The 18565-nt window shown below is 57.4% G+C and overlaps 1 protein-coding gene across 4 annotated transcripts; it reads right to left on the bottom strand.

The window, feature by feature from the left end:
• Window positions 1-5396: 5396 nt before the first annotated feature.
• DUSP9 (dual specificity phosphatase 9) lies at window positions 5397-13842 on the bottom strand. 4 transcript variants are annotated; one of them, XM_036227222.1, is made up of 4 exons: window positions 13681-13842; window positions 7882-8289; window positions 6115-6564; window positions 5397-5778 (listed from the first exon to the last, which is right to left on the bottom strand). In XM_036227222.1, the coding sequence occupies exons 2-4, from the start codon at window positions 8252-8254 to the stop codon at window positions 5453-5455; spliced, it is 1149 nt and encodes a 382-aa protein (XP_036083115.1). In that variant the 5' UTR covers window positions 8255-8289; window positions 13681-13842; the 3' UTR covers window positions 5397-5452. The 4 variants fall into 4 exon arrangements, with proteins under 4 accessions (XP_036083115.1, XP_036083113.1, XP_036083114.1 ...); XM_036227220.1 differs by having other exon boundaries at window positions 13691-13842; XM_036227221.1 differs by lacking the exon at window positions 13681-13842 and adding an exon at window positions 12791-13404.
• Between the last annotated feature and the right edge of the window lie 4723 nt (window positions 13843-18565).

The following is an 18565-nucleotide window of genomic DNA, read 5'->3' as shown; positions in this document are numbered from 1 at the left end:
GGGTAGCCAGGAATATGCTTGCCTCGACCACATTCACAACCTCCTTCTAGTAGAGCTAAACTGTTGGTCCTCCCCTGCTGGTCTGCCTCTGAGAAGTCACTTCCACTGACAATGCCCCCGGGTGTTGGTATTGCCCACTACTTTAAATGGAGTTAGCTCCCTAGGCAGAGAAGCTGCTTGTCTTCATGGCTGTCTTGCCCGGGCAGAACCTTCATGTCAACCAAGCTGGGAAGGCTGGGAGCAGCCGGAGGTCAGAATGACACAGATTCCCAAAGTTCAGCTTCTTAGTTTATTGTATAAACTTTTGGTTTGTTTCCAGACCATAAAGGTGGTTTTTGTCAAAATTTTCCAGCTTTATAGTTGCCTTTTTAGGGAGATTATTTGTCGATAAACTTATTTGGCCATAGCTGGAAGTCTTGCTCTTTCGATCTGTTTTTCTTTTTGTCCTATCATGTAGATGTATCTCTTATAAGCAGATTATAGCTGGATTTAAGAAAATTCTGTCTTTAACTGGAAAAGGCATTTATTTTGCTTAGTGATGTTTGGATTAATTTATAAAATCTTATTTTATACTTTCTACTTATTCCAATGTTTGCTTCTTTATTTTCCTCTTTTGAATTTTTTTTTGGATTGAGATTCTTTTCTCATTATTTGATGTTTTTCCTCTACTAGTCTGGAAGTAGTACACTCTATTCGTATTTATACTCTTTTAGTACTTACTATAAAAAATTTAGCATGCAGATTTATCTTAACAAAATTTAAAGGTTTCAATAATAATGTGGCTCTGAGGGACTAGAGGGTCCAGAATTACCTTCCCATCACACACAACTGGAAAACTTGGCAAAATATGTGAATCAACTGTTTTCGGATGATGGACAACAGTCAATGAAGACCCTGTGGTGTCTGAAAGAAGGGAAACAAATTAGGTGAACTCCACAACTCAGACTTTCTGACTGAGGTAGAAGAAGCATAAAAATGTAACCCATAATGATAAAAATTAGCCAATCGAAACAGACCCAGGGGAGTTCCTGTTTCTGGTCTGGCACACGAGGAGCTTGGAAGTCATCACTCCATGCTAACAATGTGTAAAAAGCTGAGCAAATGGAAAAATCAACAGCTCTTCTTAGATCCATCAGAGAATTGAGGTTACAGGGCAAACTGCTCCCCCTAAACTGGAGAGACAGGTGAATACAGAGAATCACAATTTACCAGAGCATAAACCCACAGCTAGGAACATCTGAACTGTAATCGGCGAATTGCTGGAGGCTTGGTGTGGACAAGTCTAAGAGTTAAAAACTCTGGGAAGCAGTCTTAGGTTTTCACATGTTTGTGAGTTTTACTTCTAGGAGCCCTACCAGGCCCCCACAGTGAAGATTATAGAAAATCTTCTTGTGATTCTGGCAGGGGGAGGGGAAAAGTATACATTTTGAAATATACCAGAGCACTCTGTTCTTAACAAGACAAACTATTATACCAGAGCCTGACCAATTGGGGTTTTATCAGAGTCTAACAGACTTGCGGGAAGAGAAATATCCTACTCTGGCCCCCTCTAGTCACCCTATTCCACCTTAGGAGGGGAAACCTGAGAAACATTGTAAAGTTTACAGCACAGAAGCAGAGGCTCCCTGAAAGACTGAGACCTAATCATAGGTCTATAGAATGCTTCCTCTCCCCGCACACCTCGCCACACATTACTAAAGGCCTATTTATCACAGTTCCTTTAACCCAGTTCATCATGTCCAGCTTTCAACAAAAAATTACATGGCATACTAAAGGCAAAAAACAATTTGAAGAGACAGAGCAAGCAGTAGAACCAGACTGAAATATGGCAGGGGTACTGGAATCATCAGACTGGCAATTTGAAATACTATGATTAATATGCTAGGACTCTAATGGAAAAAGCAGACAACAAGGAAGAACATGGCCACGATTAGCTGCAAAGGAGGATGTGAAATAAAGTTTGTAGCTAGAAAGCCAGATGCGCTATAACCTTTGAGTATTTTATTTCTGAAAGCAGGAATGGGAGAATGGAGACTGGCGGATAGTTAGCATCCTCTTCCACAGTGTCTCTCATCAATTTTGGAAAATTCTCAGCCATTGTCTTTTTTACTATTGCATATTCCTTATTATTTTTTTTTTTACCTTTTTTGGTCTAGAAATCCAACTAAATATTTGTGCGACTTCAATTTCTTTGTCTCTGTGTGCCACATTCTGGATAATTTCTTTAAATCCATCTTCTAGTTTACTAAGTCTCTGCTCAGCTATGTTTAACATGGTGTTTAACCCGTATCTTGGGTTTCTAATTTCAATTATTACAATTTTAATTTCTAGAAGTTTTATTTGGTCATCTTTCAAGAGTACCTGGTCCTTTCATAGTCTCTTGTTCTTTTGATACTTTCTTTTATTTCTTTAAACATCGATCATACTTATTTTATATTTGTGTCATATAATTTAAAAATATATTTTGGCAGGATAGGAACTTATATTTATATGGTTTTCTCATGCATGGTGGCTTATTTCCTTGTACATTTGTGATTTTCTTCATTATATATTTTAGAATTTTCTATAGGAATTCTTCGAGGCCTGTATTTAAAGGACGTTCCTGCACAGAGGATTTGTGCTTGCTTCTTCCAGGCACTCTTGGACAATACTCCTTCTGGACCACTTCGTTTAGAACTTTTAAAAAATATATTTTTAAACTTTGCTATTTTTATTGGACTGTCACGATCTAAGCAAAATCTGTATGCAAGCTAATGAGATGAAGTTTCAAGACAGATCAAGGAGCTGTCCCTCCAACCAGACCACAGATTTATTATCTTACAGTTATGGAGGTCAGTAATCCAAAATAGATTTCACTGAGCTAAAATTGAGGTGTCGGCAGGGCTGCACTTTTTAAAGAGGCTCAGGAATCCATTGTGTTGACTTCTCTAGCTTCCAGAGGCGGCCCACGTTCCTTGGCTTGTGACCCCTTCATCCATGTTCTAGCCTGCAGTGTAGCATCTTCCAATCTCTCTCTGGCTCTGGCTCTCACTCTCTTACTTCCCGCTTTCCTTTATAAAGATCCATGTGACGGCATTTAGGGCCCACTCAGATAATCCAGGACATTCTCCCCATCTCAAGATCCTTGACTTAGTCACATCTGCGAAGTCTCTTTTGCCATGTAAGGTACTATATTCACAGGGTCCTAGGATTAGTATATTGCCGTGTTTAGGAGACCAGTATTCTTCCAGCCACTCCTATTGAGAATATTGTCCTTCAGAGTAGGGGGCGAGGTATTGTCTCCAGGCTCCCATGTGCGGTGTCTGGAAAGCCATAAAAGAGGGTGTCTAAGGAGGGTGCCCTGGGCTCATGGCTCTTGGGTGTAGATTCCCCTGGGATAGGCGCTAGCCTCAGAGCTGGCTCACTCCTCCAGATTCAAGTATCCTCACGGCTTCTGACCTTGGAGGTTTTCTCTTATTTTCCTACCAGCTCAGCCATTCATTTCAACATGTTTTTAGATCTCATCCTACATTTTAGGGCTTCTGGACCAGGAAGCTTTCCCTGGACATACTGTCCACATTGCTTGTAAAGTCACCGCTGCGTTTTCATACTGCACTTGTTTTCCTTATACTTCCTGTCTCTAAGGTTGGGAATCCTGGCTTTAGAAGGACTGCGCCAGACACGGCGTGCAGAAGGCACTGAGGCCAGGGAGGAGCAAACTCCGTCCGTCACTTCAGGTGGCCCAGTGGCCGCTGCAGTCTCTCCCTGCCTCCAGCCTTGGCCTTTTCGGTCCAAATTCCACACTTCATCTGCCGGAGGGACATGCGCTTTGACGTGTCCCTCCCCAGCTCATATCTTTCTGCGGCTCCCACCACCTTGTACCGAGGCTCGGGTCTGACTCTGCATGAAGTCTTGGGGTGCAGCTGCCAACCCGCATGGTCACCTGCTCCCCTGCTCTCACTGCCACACTGGACACCGGTGTCATTTACTGCTTCGTAGGGTCTGTTGTTTAGGACCTTCCCTCCCCCTCCAGGAAGTTGGCTCCAAGTGGCAGGCCTCTTTGGCTCACTGCTTGGTCTTAGTCTTTAGCTGTGTGGGGTACAGATAGGGGCTCAGTGGGTGAAACCGCAACTCAGCCAGAGTTTGGACCGAAAGGCAATGTGGCACCAGATGGGGAACGATGACATGGGGGCAGGGCGGCGTGTGAGTCCTGACCAGCCCAGGAACCCCCCCTTCCCAGGCATCCGTCCCCACCTTCCCCCAAACACTCCAAGGTGCTCAGAAAGCAGCTTCCCTCAGTTCAGAATCTTATATAAATCGTTTATTCAGGAACAGTTGAAGAAAGCAACCATGGGGTGGGTTCCCAAGGGTGAGATGGTCATTGGACCAGGTGTGTAAGCAGACTAGGGTGCGTGTGTGAGCGCCAATGCACACGTACACACGCACAGATGCACGCCCGTTGCTCATGAGGATGTGTACTGCAATGAATGTGTGTGCTCATGTGCCCATGTAGCTTGGCCCCTTCCCTGCCCCCCAAAGTAACTGTGGCCGTGTGGGACCCGCAGCATTGCAATCCAGGTCGTCTTCTTCCCATCCCCCATCCCAGCTCTTGCTCTGAGACCCCATCTCCTCCGGTGGCAGTTTGACCACCCTCAGTCACAAAGAGCCCCAGTGATCCCGTCAAGACATCTGGGGGAAGAGGAAAAAAAAGCATCTTTTCAAATGTCAAGTGGATAAACAGTCAGGGCGCCAGATGTGCGGCTGGGAACCCTCCCAACAGCTCCCAGGCCAGCGCTCTCCCCAGCGGTGCTGCCCAGCAAGGAGCCACCCAGAAAGGGGTTGTCCCCATGGACGCTGGGTGGTTACTGCACCTCCGAGTCCACATCCCCTGGGAGGACCTCAGCAGAGAAGGAGGTGACTGCACTGGTGGTAGTGGTGAACCCCTCCCCATAAACAGCCATTTGGGGATAGGGATGGGACTGGGAGCAGGTCCCTGTGGCAAATGAGGTGGCTTGGGCAGGCACACACCCTTCCTGAAGGGGGAAGCCACAGGGGGACTCAGGGCCCAGCTGGGCTGGCAGAGCACCCAGGGCCTGGGCCTGGGAACAGGCGGCCACCTGGAATGGTCCCTTGGAATGAGACCCCCACCCAAAGAAAGAAGTAACAGTCGCAGAAGAGGCAGGTTCTGGAGCGTGGTTCCGCCCCAAAGCGGCAAGGGACAGGCCGGTGGTTCCCGGCTGGCCCATAGGCACATTTAATAGGATTCCCGCAGATGATTCAAGTGGGCAGGACAGGTCTCCCCCACAGCCACCCTGGAGGGGCTCCTGGCTCCTGCCTCTTCCCACAGCCCCTGCATGAGGTATTGCGCTCTCCCCCCCAACCCACCCCCCACCCCCCACCTATGGCTAACCCCCTCCCTCTCCCCCCCAGCACATGGGTGGTCAGGAGCACCCATAGGGGGCAGGGCAGGGCCCTATGTGGGATCCAGCTCAAAGACACCATCGCTGGTGGGGGTGGTGAAGAAGGAAGGCGGGTCAGAGGCGGCAGACTCCTGCCCGCCGCTGCTCCGCTCCCGGGCACGCCTCTCCTCCAGCCGCAGGCTCCGCTCGAAGTCCAGCAGCTGCCCCATGAAGTTGAAGTTGGGCGAGATGTTGGACTTCTTCCGCTTGACCAGGTCATAGGCATCATTGAGTGAGAGGTGGAGCTTCTGCATGAGGTAGGCCACGGTGACGGTGACGGAGCGGCTGACGCCCGCCAGGCAGTGGACGAGCACCCCGCAGTTCTGGGACAAGGCCTCGTCTAGGCGGGGGCAGAGTGGGGACCAGCATGAGGTGCAGGCCAATGGCCTTCCAGAGGGGCCCTTGCGGCCCCTTCTCTGCCCTCCAAGCCAGGTGGCCCTGGCCAGGTTCACCTGGGAGCCCTTCCCGGCCTAAGGAGTCCTGACACTTTCAGCAGTGGCCTCCGGGAGCTGGCCTCAGCACTGTCTGACCCCTGAAGTGCCATCTTGGCTTCAGGCTCTAAGATTGCAGCTAAGCCCAGGAGGAGCCACCATTGGGGAGAGGGGGAAGAAATGGGAGAAGCCAGGAGCTCGGCCTTGGGGGAGGAGGGAGAAAGTGGAGGGCAGCGTGGACTCACCAATGAATGCAATGGCCTCCGGAAAGAACTGGGACAAGTTCTGGCTCCAGTGGTCCGAGATGGGAATCTGCTTGTAGTGAAAGTCGCCATTCTTCTCAAAGAGGTTCGGGAGGTTGGGGGTGACATTGAGGATGTAGCGGATGCCCAACTTGGCCAAGCTCTCCACATTGGCCGAATCCCGAGCGCTGCCCAGGTAGAGGTTGGGCAGGATCTGCACAGGGAAGGATGGCAGCAGCCCCGATTGGGGGGGCGTGGCACCCTCTGAATCCAGGCCACAGCTCATGGAGTCGCGGTCGGGCTCTGACTCTGCATCGGAGCAGTCAGAGCCCAGGCACAGGCCGCCCAGCCCTACTACTGGGCTGGGCACCATGGCTGTACTTGGCCCGCCACGGCTGTTGAGGCTGGTCTCACACAGGTGAGGAAACTCGGCCTGGAATCTGGTGAAGCCACCTGGGAGGGGAGAGAAGGAGGGTCCCGCTGATCTGGTCTCCTGGCAGCCAAGCACTCCTGGCTGGGGATAGGGAACCAACCCTAGATGGCCCCGATGGTTGAGGGGGCTCGCAGATGTTACCAAAGGGAACTCAAAAGGCAGCAGCCTGAGCTATACTGGTGTCACTATGTGGTGTGCTATGGACAGCCCAGAACTGTTGGCTACTCCTGTGGACAGCAAGTGTCCACTGCAGCTGCTGGGGATGCAAGACACTGAGCCCTGGAAGAGCCACCCAAAGAGGATCGTACAGCCCTTGGGCCTGGCCGAGGCAGGCACGAGGGCTCAACGGAGTCTGAATGTACTGCAAATCCCAGGGAGGACAGTGGCCATCAGTTAAAGAGGAGGAAAGATTCAGATGCACGTCCTCTGCCCGGGTGTCTCCCTATCCAGCTAGACCAGGAGCACCCGGAAGGCAAGGGCTGGGTCACAGCCATCTCTGTGATCTCTTCAGGGATAAACTGGGAGCCCAGGAGGTGGGGAGCTTGAGAGGGTGCAACACTCCACCTGGATGGTTCCAAAGTCGCAAAAAGCGAGCATCTCTTTGGTCTACAGATAACTGCTATTTCCCTGGGCTGGGGTGAGGGCCTGGAAACCCAACGCTTTCTATAGTTCTGTATCCCCCCTGTGCCTTCAGAATGGAGCAAGCGACCACAGTCCAATGACCCTCATCGATGGGGCGGTAGGGGCAGCTAGCTCTGTAGGTTCATGGAAACCGTGTCCCTGCCCTGGACCCCTAGAGGGTGCCTGTGTGTGTTTGTCTGGGCAAGGAGCCAACAGGCTATACCGGCCACTCTCCCCTCCACCCCCCAGCCCTGCCGTGACTACTGGGGAGGGGGCATGTCAAGTCCCTGCTTCTTCAGGCTTCCTCCTGCCTTCACTGCTTCTCTCTCTCTCCCTTGCTCCCTTTCCGGAGCCTTTGCAGAGCGGGATTTGTCCCGTGTCACCCGCCCCCTTTGCCCATGGCTGAGCAGCTGCAGGAGGGGGAGATACCATCAGAGGGAGACTGGGATCCCTCACCTGGGACTCCATTCTTGAGCCTCCCCGGGAGTCAGGTCGGGCCAACCCTATTCTTCCCATTTTCCAGATTCAGAAACTGGTTCCAAAAGGCGAAGGACTGGCCCAAGATCATGCTCAGAGGAGGGGATCTCACCTCCACTTTACATAAAGGGCTTGCTGGAGGTCAGATGAATTACGAATCCCCTCGGAAGGTGGGGCCCCGTCTCCCAGGCAGGGGTCCTCCCCAAGCGGGTGCCCACCGTGCCACCGATCGCACCTACCCTGTAGGTAGTAGGCCAGGTAGCCTTCCTCACGCAGCTTCTGCAGCAGGGTGCCCAGCACCGACTCGGCCTCCCACTCCTCGGCCTCGGCCTCGGCCTCCCCGCGCCGGTGCCGGCCCCCGCCCTGGTCGTACAGGAGCACGGGCGCGGGCGGAGGCGGCTGCAGCGGCGGCCCGGGGAGGAGCGCGCGCACCGACAGGCTCCCCCGCCGCAGGCGGCGCAGCAGGAGCGCGGGCAGCGCCACGCTCAGCGCTCCGCCGATGCGCGCCGACTCGTACAGCTCCCGGCTGCGGCAATCCAGAAGCAGCAGCTGCGGCCGCGGGGGCGACAGCTCTCGGCGCAGCCACAGGCACGAGCGGCCCAGACCCTCCATGGGTTCGCGGCTCCTGGCACGTCGGGCTGCTGGCTCTGCGGAGAGAGGGAGGGCGCGCGGTGTGAGCCCCGGTCTTCCGCGCCCCGCCGCCCCGGGGCACAGGCCCAGGGCTCAAGATGTGAAGCCAAAGCCGTGTCCTGAAGGCAGGCGCCCAGGGTCCCGCGGGGACACCCCTTCTCCACCCGGTTCTCTTCTCGCGCCCCTCTCACAGTGAGGACACGCAGAAAGCGCCCCGTGTGCCCCAAGAACAACACCCGAGGGAGCCAGCCATCCGGGCGCCCAGCCGCTGCTCGCCGCCCCGCTAAGGGAGGCGTGAGAGGTCCCCCAGAAGAAAAAGGCTGGGCGTCCACTGACTCCTCGGAGAGCCGTGGGTCCCCTCCCGGCCCCTCCTGGGGTGTCCCAAGGCCACGGCTACCTTCTTTCCTCCACACCCCCTTCTCTGTCTCTAGCTCGGCCCGCCCTCAATCACTCCCCAAGTTCGAGCTTTCGACTTCGGGGGCGTGTGAGTGCGAGAGGGGTTCAAGGCGGAGATCGCCCCCACCGCGAGTGGGCCGGAGGAATCGAGGTGACGCCGAGGTGGTGTGCTTCAGCTGGACCTCTCATCCGGCTTTGGTGCCCACCCCGGGAGGAGAAAACAAAAGGAGAGAGACCTGGGGCGTGATCCGGCGGCAGGCAGCTGCGCGCGGACGTCCCGGCCACGGCCACCGCAGGACGCGGGGTGCGATCCCCGAGCAGGGTGTCCCGGGGCCCACCGTTGGGAGGTGGGCGGTGAGGCCGAGCGGGCGCGCACGTGGAAGTCGAGTCCTGCGCGGCTGTGCGCAGGCTGCTTCCTAGCAGCCAGCTTCCACCTTAGAAGCGGAGGCCTTTGGACCTGGAGTTACTATTTAGAGGGGCGGGGCGGTGGGGGCGGGCTCAGGGGTCCAGCGAACCAACGGGTGCCAGCGAAAGCAGTCGGGTGGGCCCCCCGCAAGTGGCGCGCTGAGCTGGGGCTTCCACCCAAGCGGGACAGGGCTGGGGCAGAGGCCAAGGGCAGGTCAGGGGCCCAGCAGGGGACCAGCCACAGCTCCCCTGGCCGGCGCCAGTCAGGCCCCTGGAGGCAGGGGGAGGGGTGGGGACAAGAGCCCAGTGCCCCTGCCCCAAAGGCTGCCTGGATCCCTCCTCACTTGGTGACCCTGAACCATCATGTCCCCTCTCTGGACTTCAGTGGCCCCATCTATAGAGTAGGCTCATCATAGCCACCACCCCAGGCTACTGTGGGATGCCACTGAAACCGTGGAGGGGGAGGAGCAAGTAGGACCAGAAACCCACAGCCACATTCTGGTCTAGAACGCTGGAGGATTAGGCAGGCAGATGGCAGCTTCTGGGCGCCCCTACTGCCTTCATTCGCGCAGGCCTGGCCAAAGGCACCCCGGAGCTCTGAGCTCCTAGCCCTAAACTGGAGCGTCCTGCTCTTATCACGTTAACTGTTCCCCGGGAGTCACCCTGGCTTCTCCCTCTGCCTCCTGCCTCATCAAGAGCCAAGCATTTTCTTTCTACTTAAGTCTCTCTCACATCTGTACTCCCCCCTCTGCCCGCGCACTGGCCGAGGGGCTTGCGTTCACCAGCTCTTGACCAGGTCACTGTCGCGGGTTCCAAAGCCCCTCTCCCTGCCTCCAGGCCTGTCTGCCTCAACCACCCTTTGCCCCTGCTCTGCACCAGAACATTTGCTCAGCAAAGGCCGGCGGCCTCCATACCTTCCATGGACACAGGATGATGAATAGGCAGGACGCACAGGGTCTGCTTGCACAGAGCTCCCAGACTAGCAGGACAGGTCGGTAATAAACAGAGGACTGAACGAGATAATACCAGGTGTGATAAGTGCCCAGACAATGAAACGAGGTGGGGGAGGTTTCTGAAAAGTCTGTCTGGTTCTATGTCCCTTTTCTGCTTAAAACCCATCTAAGGCAAATAACAGAGTCGAAGGAAAATGTACAGCAGATAAGATAAAGCTCATACAAATTAATCAAAAGGTTAAGACTCTGATAGATAAATGGGCGAGGAAGCAGAAAAGACTGCATGAAGGAGGAAACCCAACTGGGTACGAGACATTTAGGGGAAGGTTCGACCTGAGACGTGGAAGGAAAGCAAACTTAAAAAGCAAGGTGATGACATAGAAAGCGAGGTAACACTTCCCACCTGATACATTAGTAAAATGCTCTCCAATTGAGAACGCCCAGTACTGGGAAGGGTGCTGTGAAACTGGCCTCTCTATTGCTGGTTGCCGGAGAATTCCCTACTGGGCCTTCTGGAAATTAATTTGGTAATATGCATCCAGAGCTAGGAAGAAATCCACATCCTCTGGCCACTTCTGGGAATCTACCCCAAGGAACTAAGTAAAAGAAGGCAGAGCTATGCATATAGGACAAGCACCACGAGACGTGTAACTAAGGAGCGAAGGGCTCGAAGGCACTAGAAGGCCTAAGTTTAGGCTAGTTAAGTCCAGTGGTGCAACTGAAGACCCCACTCACGAACCAGAGTGAGATGGGAGAACTCGAAGGTAATGCTGGGGAGGATCGGGCTACCTCAAAGGGGCCCCTAGTCACCTCCTGCCTCGCTCTCGCTCTCGTCTTCCCTCCCTCGCTGACCCAGTAGGTCGCCAGCCTGGGTCTCATAGCCCACCTTGTCTTGGCCTCTGGGATGAGACCCACCGCCAGCACCCAGGGGCTGGTGTGTGTCTCCTTTCTCCCCAGCTCAGGCCTCTCTTGTCTGCAGCCTGTCCAGATTTTGCTCCTTCTTCAGGACCCCTCGAGATGCCCTCCTCCAGGCAGCCTTCCTTTCCTGGGACAGCTTGTGGTCTCCCTCCTCCTTGCTTTAGATGCCAGTCCTCTGAGGCTGCAGTGCCCAAGAGCTGCAGCTTGGGAGGCCGGGGGCCAGATCAGGGCCCAATTCCCCCTGTCCCATGTGCTCTAGGGCAGGGACTCTGTCTTATTATGGCTCCTACTCCTCCATCTTTGGTCCCCAAAACAAAAGTGGGCAGCCACCTGGCCATGAGCCCCAAGCTTAGGGGCTCCCTTTGGGCCTACTGCAGCTCTCGGTGGGACCCTGGGGTGTCCAGGGGTTGAAGGCACCAAGGGGTTCTGCAATGTGCCAGTGTGGGGTGCCTGGCTTGGCCACACTGCAGGCACTGGGGGTGGCAAGGTCCATCCGATAAGGAGGTAGAGAGACACATGTCCCCACCCACCCTGTCATGGGAGCTCAGCATGGTTGGAGAGAGAGGATGGCCAACCCCAAGGGAGGTAGGAGCTCCTGAGGTGCTCGAGCATGCCCCACCCCCCCACCGGGGAGGAGATAGGAGCCTGGCTAGGAAGATGAGGATGTGGAGGCAACTTCTGCAATGGTGAAGCCAGAGGAAGTTAGACTCCAAGAAACCCCCGCGGTGGGGTTGTGCAGACCTGTGTCTCCCGAGGCCTGAGGAGTGGTTTCCCTGCACCTTGCTCTCAACCCCGCCAGCAAGCCCTCCAACCTGGAAAGCGAGTGCTTGGTGCCAGGCGCCAGTAGCGCCCGCTGTGCCAGCAGCAGGACAAACTGGAACCTGTTGCCACCTCCGCACTGCAGGGCTGAGCGCAGCCAAGCCCCCCTCCCCCGACCCCTCGCCAGGCCCGCCCCGCACTCGGCCCGGCAGCGCCTGCTCTGGGAGTCGGCCCCTCCCCGCACCCGCTCCCCGGGAGGGCTGGGCAGGGGGAGGCGGGCCACGCGCCAGAGCCTCGCCAGGCCCCCTCCGGCGGGCGGAGCCAGGCCGCGCGCTCGCTGCAGGGTGGGCGCTCCTCCCGCAACCCCAGCCCGCGCCGGACACCCCTGGCCTCCGTCCTGCTCGGCCATTGCGTCTTGGAGGCCGCGGCGACGTTGCCGCCCGTAGGCCCCGTGCGCGCCGCGTGCGCCCTCTGGTCCCCAGAGCCTCCGGAAAACGACGCCCCGCCTCTCCCTCCATCCCCCCATTCCGAAATGCACGGTTCCCGCCGGGCCGAGGATTTCGGCTGTCGCGGCCCGGTCACATGGCTGGGAGCACAACTCCCAGCGACAGCGTTCCTGCCAAATCCAGTGTCTTTTCCACCAAATCCACTTTCTGCTGGGGATGGCTTTCTGCTTTTCCTGGTCGGTCTCCTCGCGGGACTGGGAGTTCCTCCAAGGCAGGAGCGGGTGTGTGCCCGGCCCCAAGCTGGCCCCAGCCCTCAGCGCAGGGCCTGGCACCAGCCTGGCGCTCACGGAAGAAATGCTCGTTAACAAAGAAGGCATGAATGAATGAAACCAATTGTTGCATGAGGGAGCCCAGGAGGGTGCTGCTTTTTCTCTCGGCAGGTCACACACTCCCCCCCCAGACACGCTCGAGCACACGTGCATACACAGCCCTCCCCCCAACACACGCAGACAGCCACACACACGGCGTGAATTCCTGTCCTCGTGGAACCGACCTACTACGTGCTGCCGCCGCCTCCATTTCAGTGCCAGCGTCTCTCTTCCTCCCTCCCCCCCCCGCACCCCGACATCTAAGTACGGTACCTTGCGCCCCAAGTGCCTTCTTTATCCTAGGGAAGAGGCCAAGCCAGTCGCTGGGGAGACTCGGGGTCTGTTTAGGGAGGCACCTGGGGGCCCTCAGGATGGCAAGCCACAGCTGAAGGCGAGCCAGAGGTGCCTGGCAGAGATGTCACCAAATGACTGCAGCCTCTAGAGCCCTCGTGCCAGGTGTTGGGGGTGGTGGTGGGAGGGACTCAGGGATGTGCGGGGGGCTGCTGAGGGCTCTTTGCGATGGGGGCGGGGCAGGGTGCTGGAGAGCGGGAATCCAGCAGGTGTGCCTACATGTTGGGGTGTCTGAGAGCGAGTGCTGGGGAGTGGGGAGTGTCGGCTGCTGGGGCGTGGGTTAGTGTTGGGGCTTCGCTCGGGGTGGGTGGATTGCAGTGTCTCTGGGCTGGGAACGTGGGTGGGGTGTCTGTAATGAGCATATGGGGAGTCGGAGATGGTAGGGGCACGGTGAGGGGAGAGAGCGCGGGGACGTGTGTGGCAGGGTGTGTACTGAGGCATGACAGGGTCTGGGATGGGTGCTGGCCTGAGTTGGGGACCGTGGTGGGCGGTGGGTTAGGGGCTGCCGGTGTTTGCACTGCAGGGACCTGGGTCCACGGCGCATGGCTTGTGCGCGCGAGTGTAAGTGACAGGGGGTGTGCGTGGCGGAGGACACGGGAGATGCACGGCGGGATGCGGGGGGTGTGCGGTGGAGGACCGAGCGTGTCTCACAGGGGCGCGTGTGTCGGCCCGTGGGGTGTGCGTTGGCAAGACTTTGTGGGTGCAGGGTGGAGAAGCGCACGTCGGAGGGCGGCCAGGCCGGGTGGGGGTGGGGGCGGGGTGGGGGTGGGGTGGGGCGGGGATGGGTGCCCTGGCGCCGCGTGCTCCCTCACCTCTGCTCACCTCCGTTCTGCTCGGCTTCCTGCGCCGGCTCCGCGCGTGGCGGCCGGGAAGTTTCCGAAGCCCGGGCGGCGGGAAGCGCCACCGCCACTGCCGCCCAGCGCCACCGGAGCCTCGGGCGGCGGCCTCGCCTGGAGCCGAGGGGCTGCCGCCGCCGCCGCTGCGGAGGGAAACTCCAAATCCCGCCTCCGCCGCCGCCTCCTCCCCTCCCGTCGCCGTCTTCTCCGCCCCCTGCCCAGGAGGGGCACCGTCGCCGGCGGCGCGCAGGGAGGGAGCGGGGAGGGGCCGCGGCCTGCCCGGCGTCTCCCTCCACCTCCGCCGCCCCCGCTCGCCTCCTTCCCACCTGCGAGCCTTTCCCCGCTCTGCCTGCCAAGGCCCCTGTCTGGATGCCCCTTGCAGCCCCGAACCCCAACAGCCCTGCTGTGTGGGGGCCCCGAGCGTGGGGAGCAGGAATGTGGTGGGGGGCCCTGACCTAGGCTGGGCCTAGGCTGGCAGAGGGTTGTACCGAAGAGTCTCCGCTGGCGCCCTGCTCCCCGCAAAGGAAGCAAAGGGGCCCATCGAGGGCCGGGCACGGCTTGGTCCCCGGGGCCACCTCCTGCCGCCACAGGGGAGAGGGATTTTAAGGTCCAGCTGACTGCACTGCGAGCACCTCCAACCCCCAGGGCCCCCCTGCGCTGTGTTCTCCCATTCTCACGTATCAGATTCTGCCTAATAGTAATAGCATTTGAGCCTTGGTGCCTGGAAGAGGTGGAGCCAGGACATTGGGGGGGGGGTTGGGAGGGGGCGCTGTCATTAGGCCCAGTGTGCTTTCCTCGGCAGGAAAGGCCACAAGCATCCCCATCAAGGAATTCATTTTGTCCTTACACCAGTCTCCGAGTCAGAAGAGACCATTCCCATGTGATAGCTAGGGAAACTGAGGCAGTAGTTTCCTGGTAGTCACCCAATAATGTTGTGGCAGAGCCGGGGCGGGCTCGGATGTGCTGAGTTCTGGAGCCTCAGTTGAGTGTGAACGAGAAGGCCCATCGGTTCCTGGATTCCTTGCTGCTGTGTGGGGAGGGAGGCAGGGGGGAGCGAGCACTCAGGGCCTCCCGGGCCAGTAGTCTGTGAGCCGGGGCTCGGCCCTGGAATGGGGCTGAGGGATGCTGAGAACCAGCATGAGGCTGTGGGCCGGCTTCTGGCTGGAGGTTCCCTTCTCAGCCCTGGGAAATGAGAATAAGGCAAGGCCAGGCTGGGATGACATCTCGAAGGAGGCGGGCAGAGCTGGGATGCCAGCGGCCCCATGGATGAGGGGCAGCCAAGGGAGGCCTGGCCGCCTGGCTCGTGTCTGCGGCAGTGCTGGATTCCCCTGAGTCATTACTCCTGGAAAAGAGAAGAGAGAGACAGCTTTGTCTCTGGTCCCTCAGTTTCCTCATCTGTACATTTGGGGAGAGAGGAAGACCTCTTGATCTCCAAGAGCTGCCCTAGCATCTCAGCAGGTTTAACCCATGATGTGCGCAGCCGCCAGTGCACATGCCCGCCTTGCCCCTTGCTCCCTTTTGGCCTCAGCAGATGCCCTCTCGGGCCTGGGGCCTTTCCGGGCTGCACCTGCCGGGAGGTGTGTCCGCCAGGCAGGTCCAGGGTGGTGCCCCTAGCGCATGGCTGCTCTTTCTCTTCTTCTTCAACATCAGGACTCTGGGGTCCAGTGTAAAGCTGAACTGCCGAAATGACACGACATGGGTGAGCAAATGAAACCGTGTGCGGGCCCTGCCATTGCGCCCTTTGCTTCTCCGACAGCAATGTCAGCTGTCCTGACGTTCAGGGGCCTTTGCTAAGAACTCAACATATGCTAAAAGCCGTGCAATATGGCAATAGGGCCATTTTGTCAGCCAAACCATGAAAATACACAGAGATCAAAAAAGATGCGGCTGACTTGCACCCCTTGATGGTCCTCCCATTTGAGGAAGACATGGTGGCCGTGCCCATGGCCCGAACACTCAGTTGGCCCCCGGCAAAGGCTTAGTGAGCTGACTCACAGAGGAGTTTCTGGAAAGATTGGATAACTAACTCCCCCCACCCCACCCCCAGAATCCTGTGCTTTGGTGACTCAGGGCTGAACGGCTGGAGGAGGAACATTTGGATTGAATGATGCTGCCCCCCACCCCTGCAAAGCTCTCATCCTGGCCCTCCCACAGCGCCTCTGCTCTCCAGGCAACAAGAGCCACCAGCACTGGAGGAGCAGAGAGCTAACACAATGGCCAGGCCAGGCCCAGGGGCTGTAAAGCACAGGCCTGTTCTGCCTCAGGAAATGAGACCTCCCTCCTCATCCCCAGAGACCGGTCTTGGCTAGCAAGGCCTGGCCTGTGCCCTGTTGAGGAATAACATGGAGAGCCTTCTCAAAGAGGACTGGAGCACAAGGCTAACCGTGTCGAAATCCAGGTTGTTCTAAAGACGCAGCTGGGCCTTCACCTCAGAAGTGCCCAAGCCCTTGTGCTCAGGTCCTGTCTGCTTCTCACCGAATTCTCAGGGTGGGGCAGCCCCAGCCCTCACCCTCTCCTCTGTGGCCTTGCCCCCTTTCCAACCAGAACCCCAAGGCTCTCAGTCAGATGCCAGGAACTGCCAGTCCCAGTCCTTCCCGAGATGGAGGGGCAGAGAGCTGGGCCTTTCCTGGGTGCAGAGTTCTTCAACCCGGCTGTGCCAAATGCTGGCCCAGCTTTGACACACACGGCACTATGGCGGGCCTTTGGCTGAAGCAGGCTGAAGCATTGGCCTTAACCTGTTCAGGAATACTCTTTCCATGTCCAATTCTGGGCCACTTTACAAGTGAATAGAGCTTTGAGGAGAGTCTCACCCTATCAGGCCCCTACTTGGAGACCCCTCTCCCATCTGGGGGGCCCTGGCACTTGGGCGCACACACACCCAAGGCTTTATTTCTAGGCAACCATTTGGTCCTACAGAGAACAATATCTGCAGCTGAAGCCATTTGCTCACATGACAACCGCCCCCTAGGCCGCCATTGCTCCACCGCTGTGTAACAGGCTTCACTCTGACCCTCCCCCACCCGAGGAGCCTTAGCCAGCATCTTCTAGACATGATACCAGTGGCCATGCCTTCAGAAGCACATTCTAGACCCTGCTCTGGAGCACCCCACCTGCCTGCGGCAGCTCCCAACGGGGCTATATCAGGACATTTTAAATCCAATGGCCCTGTGACAGCTCCCAGAGCTGCACTTGCAGCTGAGGTGAAAGGGTGAGAGGCAGTGCCAGGCCGGAGCCTGAGGGAGCGAGAGGAGAGGAGGGAGGGGCGTCTGAGAGAGCCAGCCTGCACAGTGATTGATTTCCGAGGGGCCGGGTCCTCAGGAGCCATTAACACCCCCATTCTGGGAGGGCTCAAATTCAGGTTCAATAACCTGGTTATAAACCCCCTCCGGCCAGCTGCGCGGGCTCCCTCTCCTCGTCTTGTCCTCCCAAGCAGCAACGCGTGTGTCTGGATATACATTACAGATGATATAATCCTTGTACCAGGAGAGAGCCAGACGCCCACGCCCATTGGCTGGACAGGCAAAGGGAGGCAAGGGGGAAGAGGGAGGAGAGTGGGGAGCCCCTCCGGCCCCCATTCTGTGGAAGGGGAGGAGAGAAGGAAGCAGAGGATTTCCTCGCTTGTCCGAGGGAGGTTGAGGGCTGAATGTGGAGAGGGGGAGCCAGCGAGGGTAGCAGGACAGAGCAGCGGCAGACCCCCAGTTGCTCTGAGGAAGGCCTCTGTGAGCGTGCCATCTGCCTTTCTGGCCATATCTCTCATGTCCCCTCTAGGGAGGTGCCTCTCAAGCCAGGTCATCTCATCACGGGAACGAAGCTAATATGTGAAACAGGCAGCGAGGCTGGGCCCAGGCTACGGCTCATTCCGACCCCTTGCTCTGGCTCAGATATCTACAAGGGGTGGGACGGAGGGTCCTGCACATGCTTCAGGTTTCTCTTACCACCTCTCTCCTCAAGGGTCTGTGCACCTCTATCACGACACTGAGCGCCCAGGGTGGCTGCCTCCCCACACTGCTTCCCCTGCCGTTCCCAACACTGCAAGGCCCAGCCTGGGCCCCCTTTGGCTCCCTGCACCTGGACTAAGGCCCGATGCCAGACTGGGTCACGTGCTACGCTGAGGCCAGGCTGCACCAGTACCTCTCTGCATCTCACCCCCACCGCTGGAGCCACCACTCCCCCTGGTCTGGGACCATTCCTGAGGCCTCAGCCCGGGCCTGGAAGCCCTAGCCAGTCCCTTACAGAGTCTGAAATAAGTAAAGGCAGGAGGGAGCTAAGGCCCGGGGCAGTGAATTGCCCAAGGCCCTACAGTGTCACTGGTAAGCTTGGAGCCAGAACCCAGAGCTGCAGGTGGCAGAGACCACCTTCTAGAGCAGGAGTCAGCGAGTGACAAAGCAGGTAGGATGGCTGGGTGCCATCCCAAGACCTTTGGATAATGAGAGCTATAGCTCCTGGTCGCTGTGCTGGGAATGAGGATGACAAACACAATGTTACTAAACCATCCTGGCGGTTCTTAATGAACTGTCAAGATGAAGAAACTGAGGCACAGAGAGACAAGGTCGAAGACCCTAGGCAGGCTGCAGCCTCCATAGAGGGGACTGGCTCTGCTCTTGGGGGCTTGGGTCTGGACTGGGTCATTCTTTCTTGTAGGCTTGGGGACCGGCTGGAGGGGGGCTAGTGATCCAGCCAGAGCAAGGAAGGAGGCAGCTCCTGGTTGCAAGAGGGGTCCTGGTGAGCTGTCCGTGCCATCTGCATCAGTGAGGAACCAGCTACGAAGAGGGCGTGGTCCGCCTTTGATCCAGGCCAACCCTGCCATGGTGGCGTCCTAGGCTGTGGCTCCAGGGTGACAGATGGGCCCCTAGAGCAGGTG

This window comes from Rousettus aegyptiacus, unplaced genomic scaffold (genome assembly GCF_014176215.1).
Source record: "Rousettus aegyptiacus isolate mRouAeg1 unplaced genomic scaffold, mRouAeg1.p scaffold_m13_p_9, whole genome shotgun sequence".
In the NCBI taxonomy this organism is placed as follows: Eukaryota; Metazoa; Chordata; class Mammalia; order Chiroptera; family Pteropodidae; genus Rousettus; species Rousettus aegyptiacus.
The sequence above is the reverse complement of the archived record's forward strand: the minus strand, read 5'-3'. Positions and strand labels throughout refer to the sequence as shown.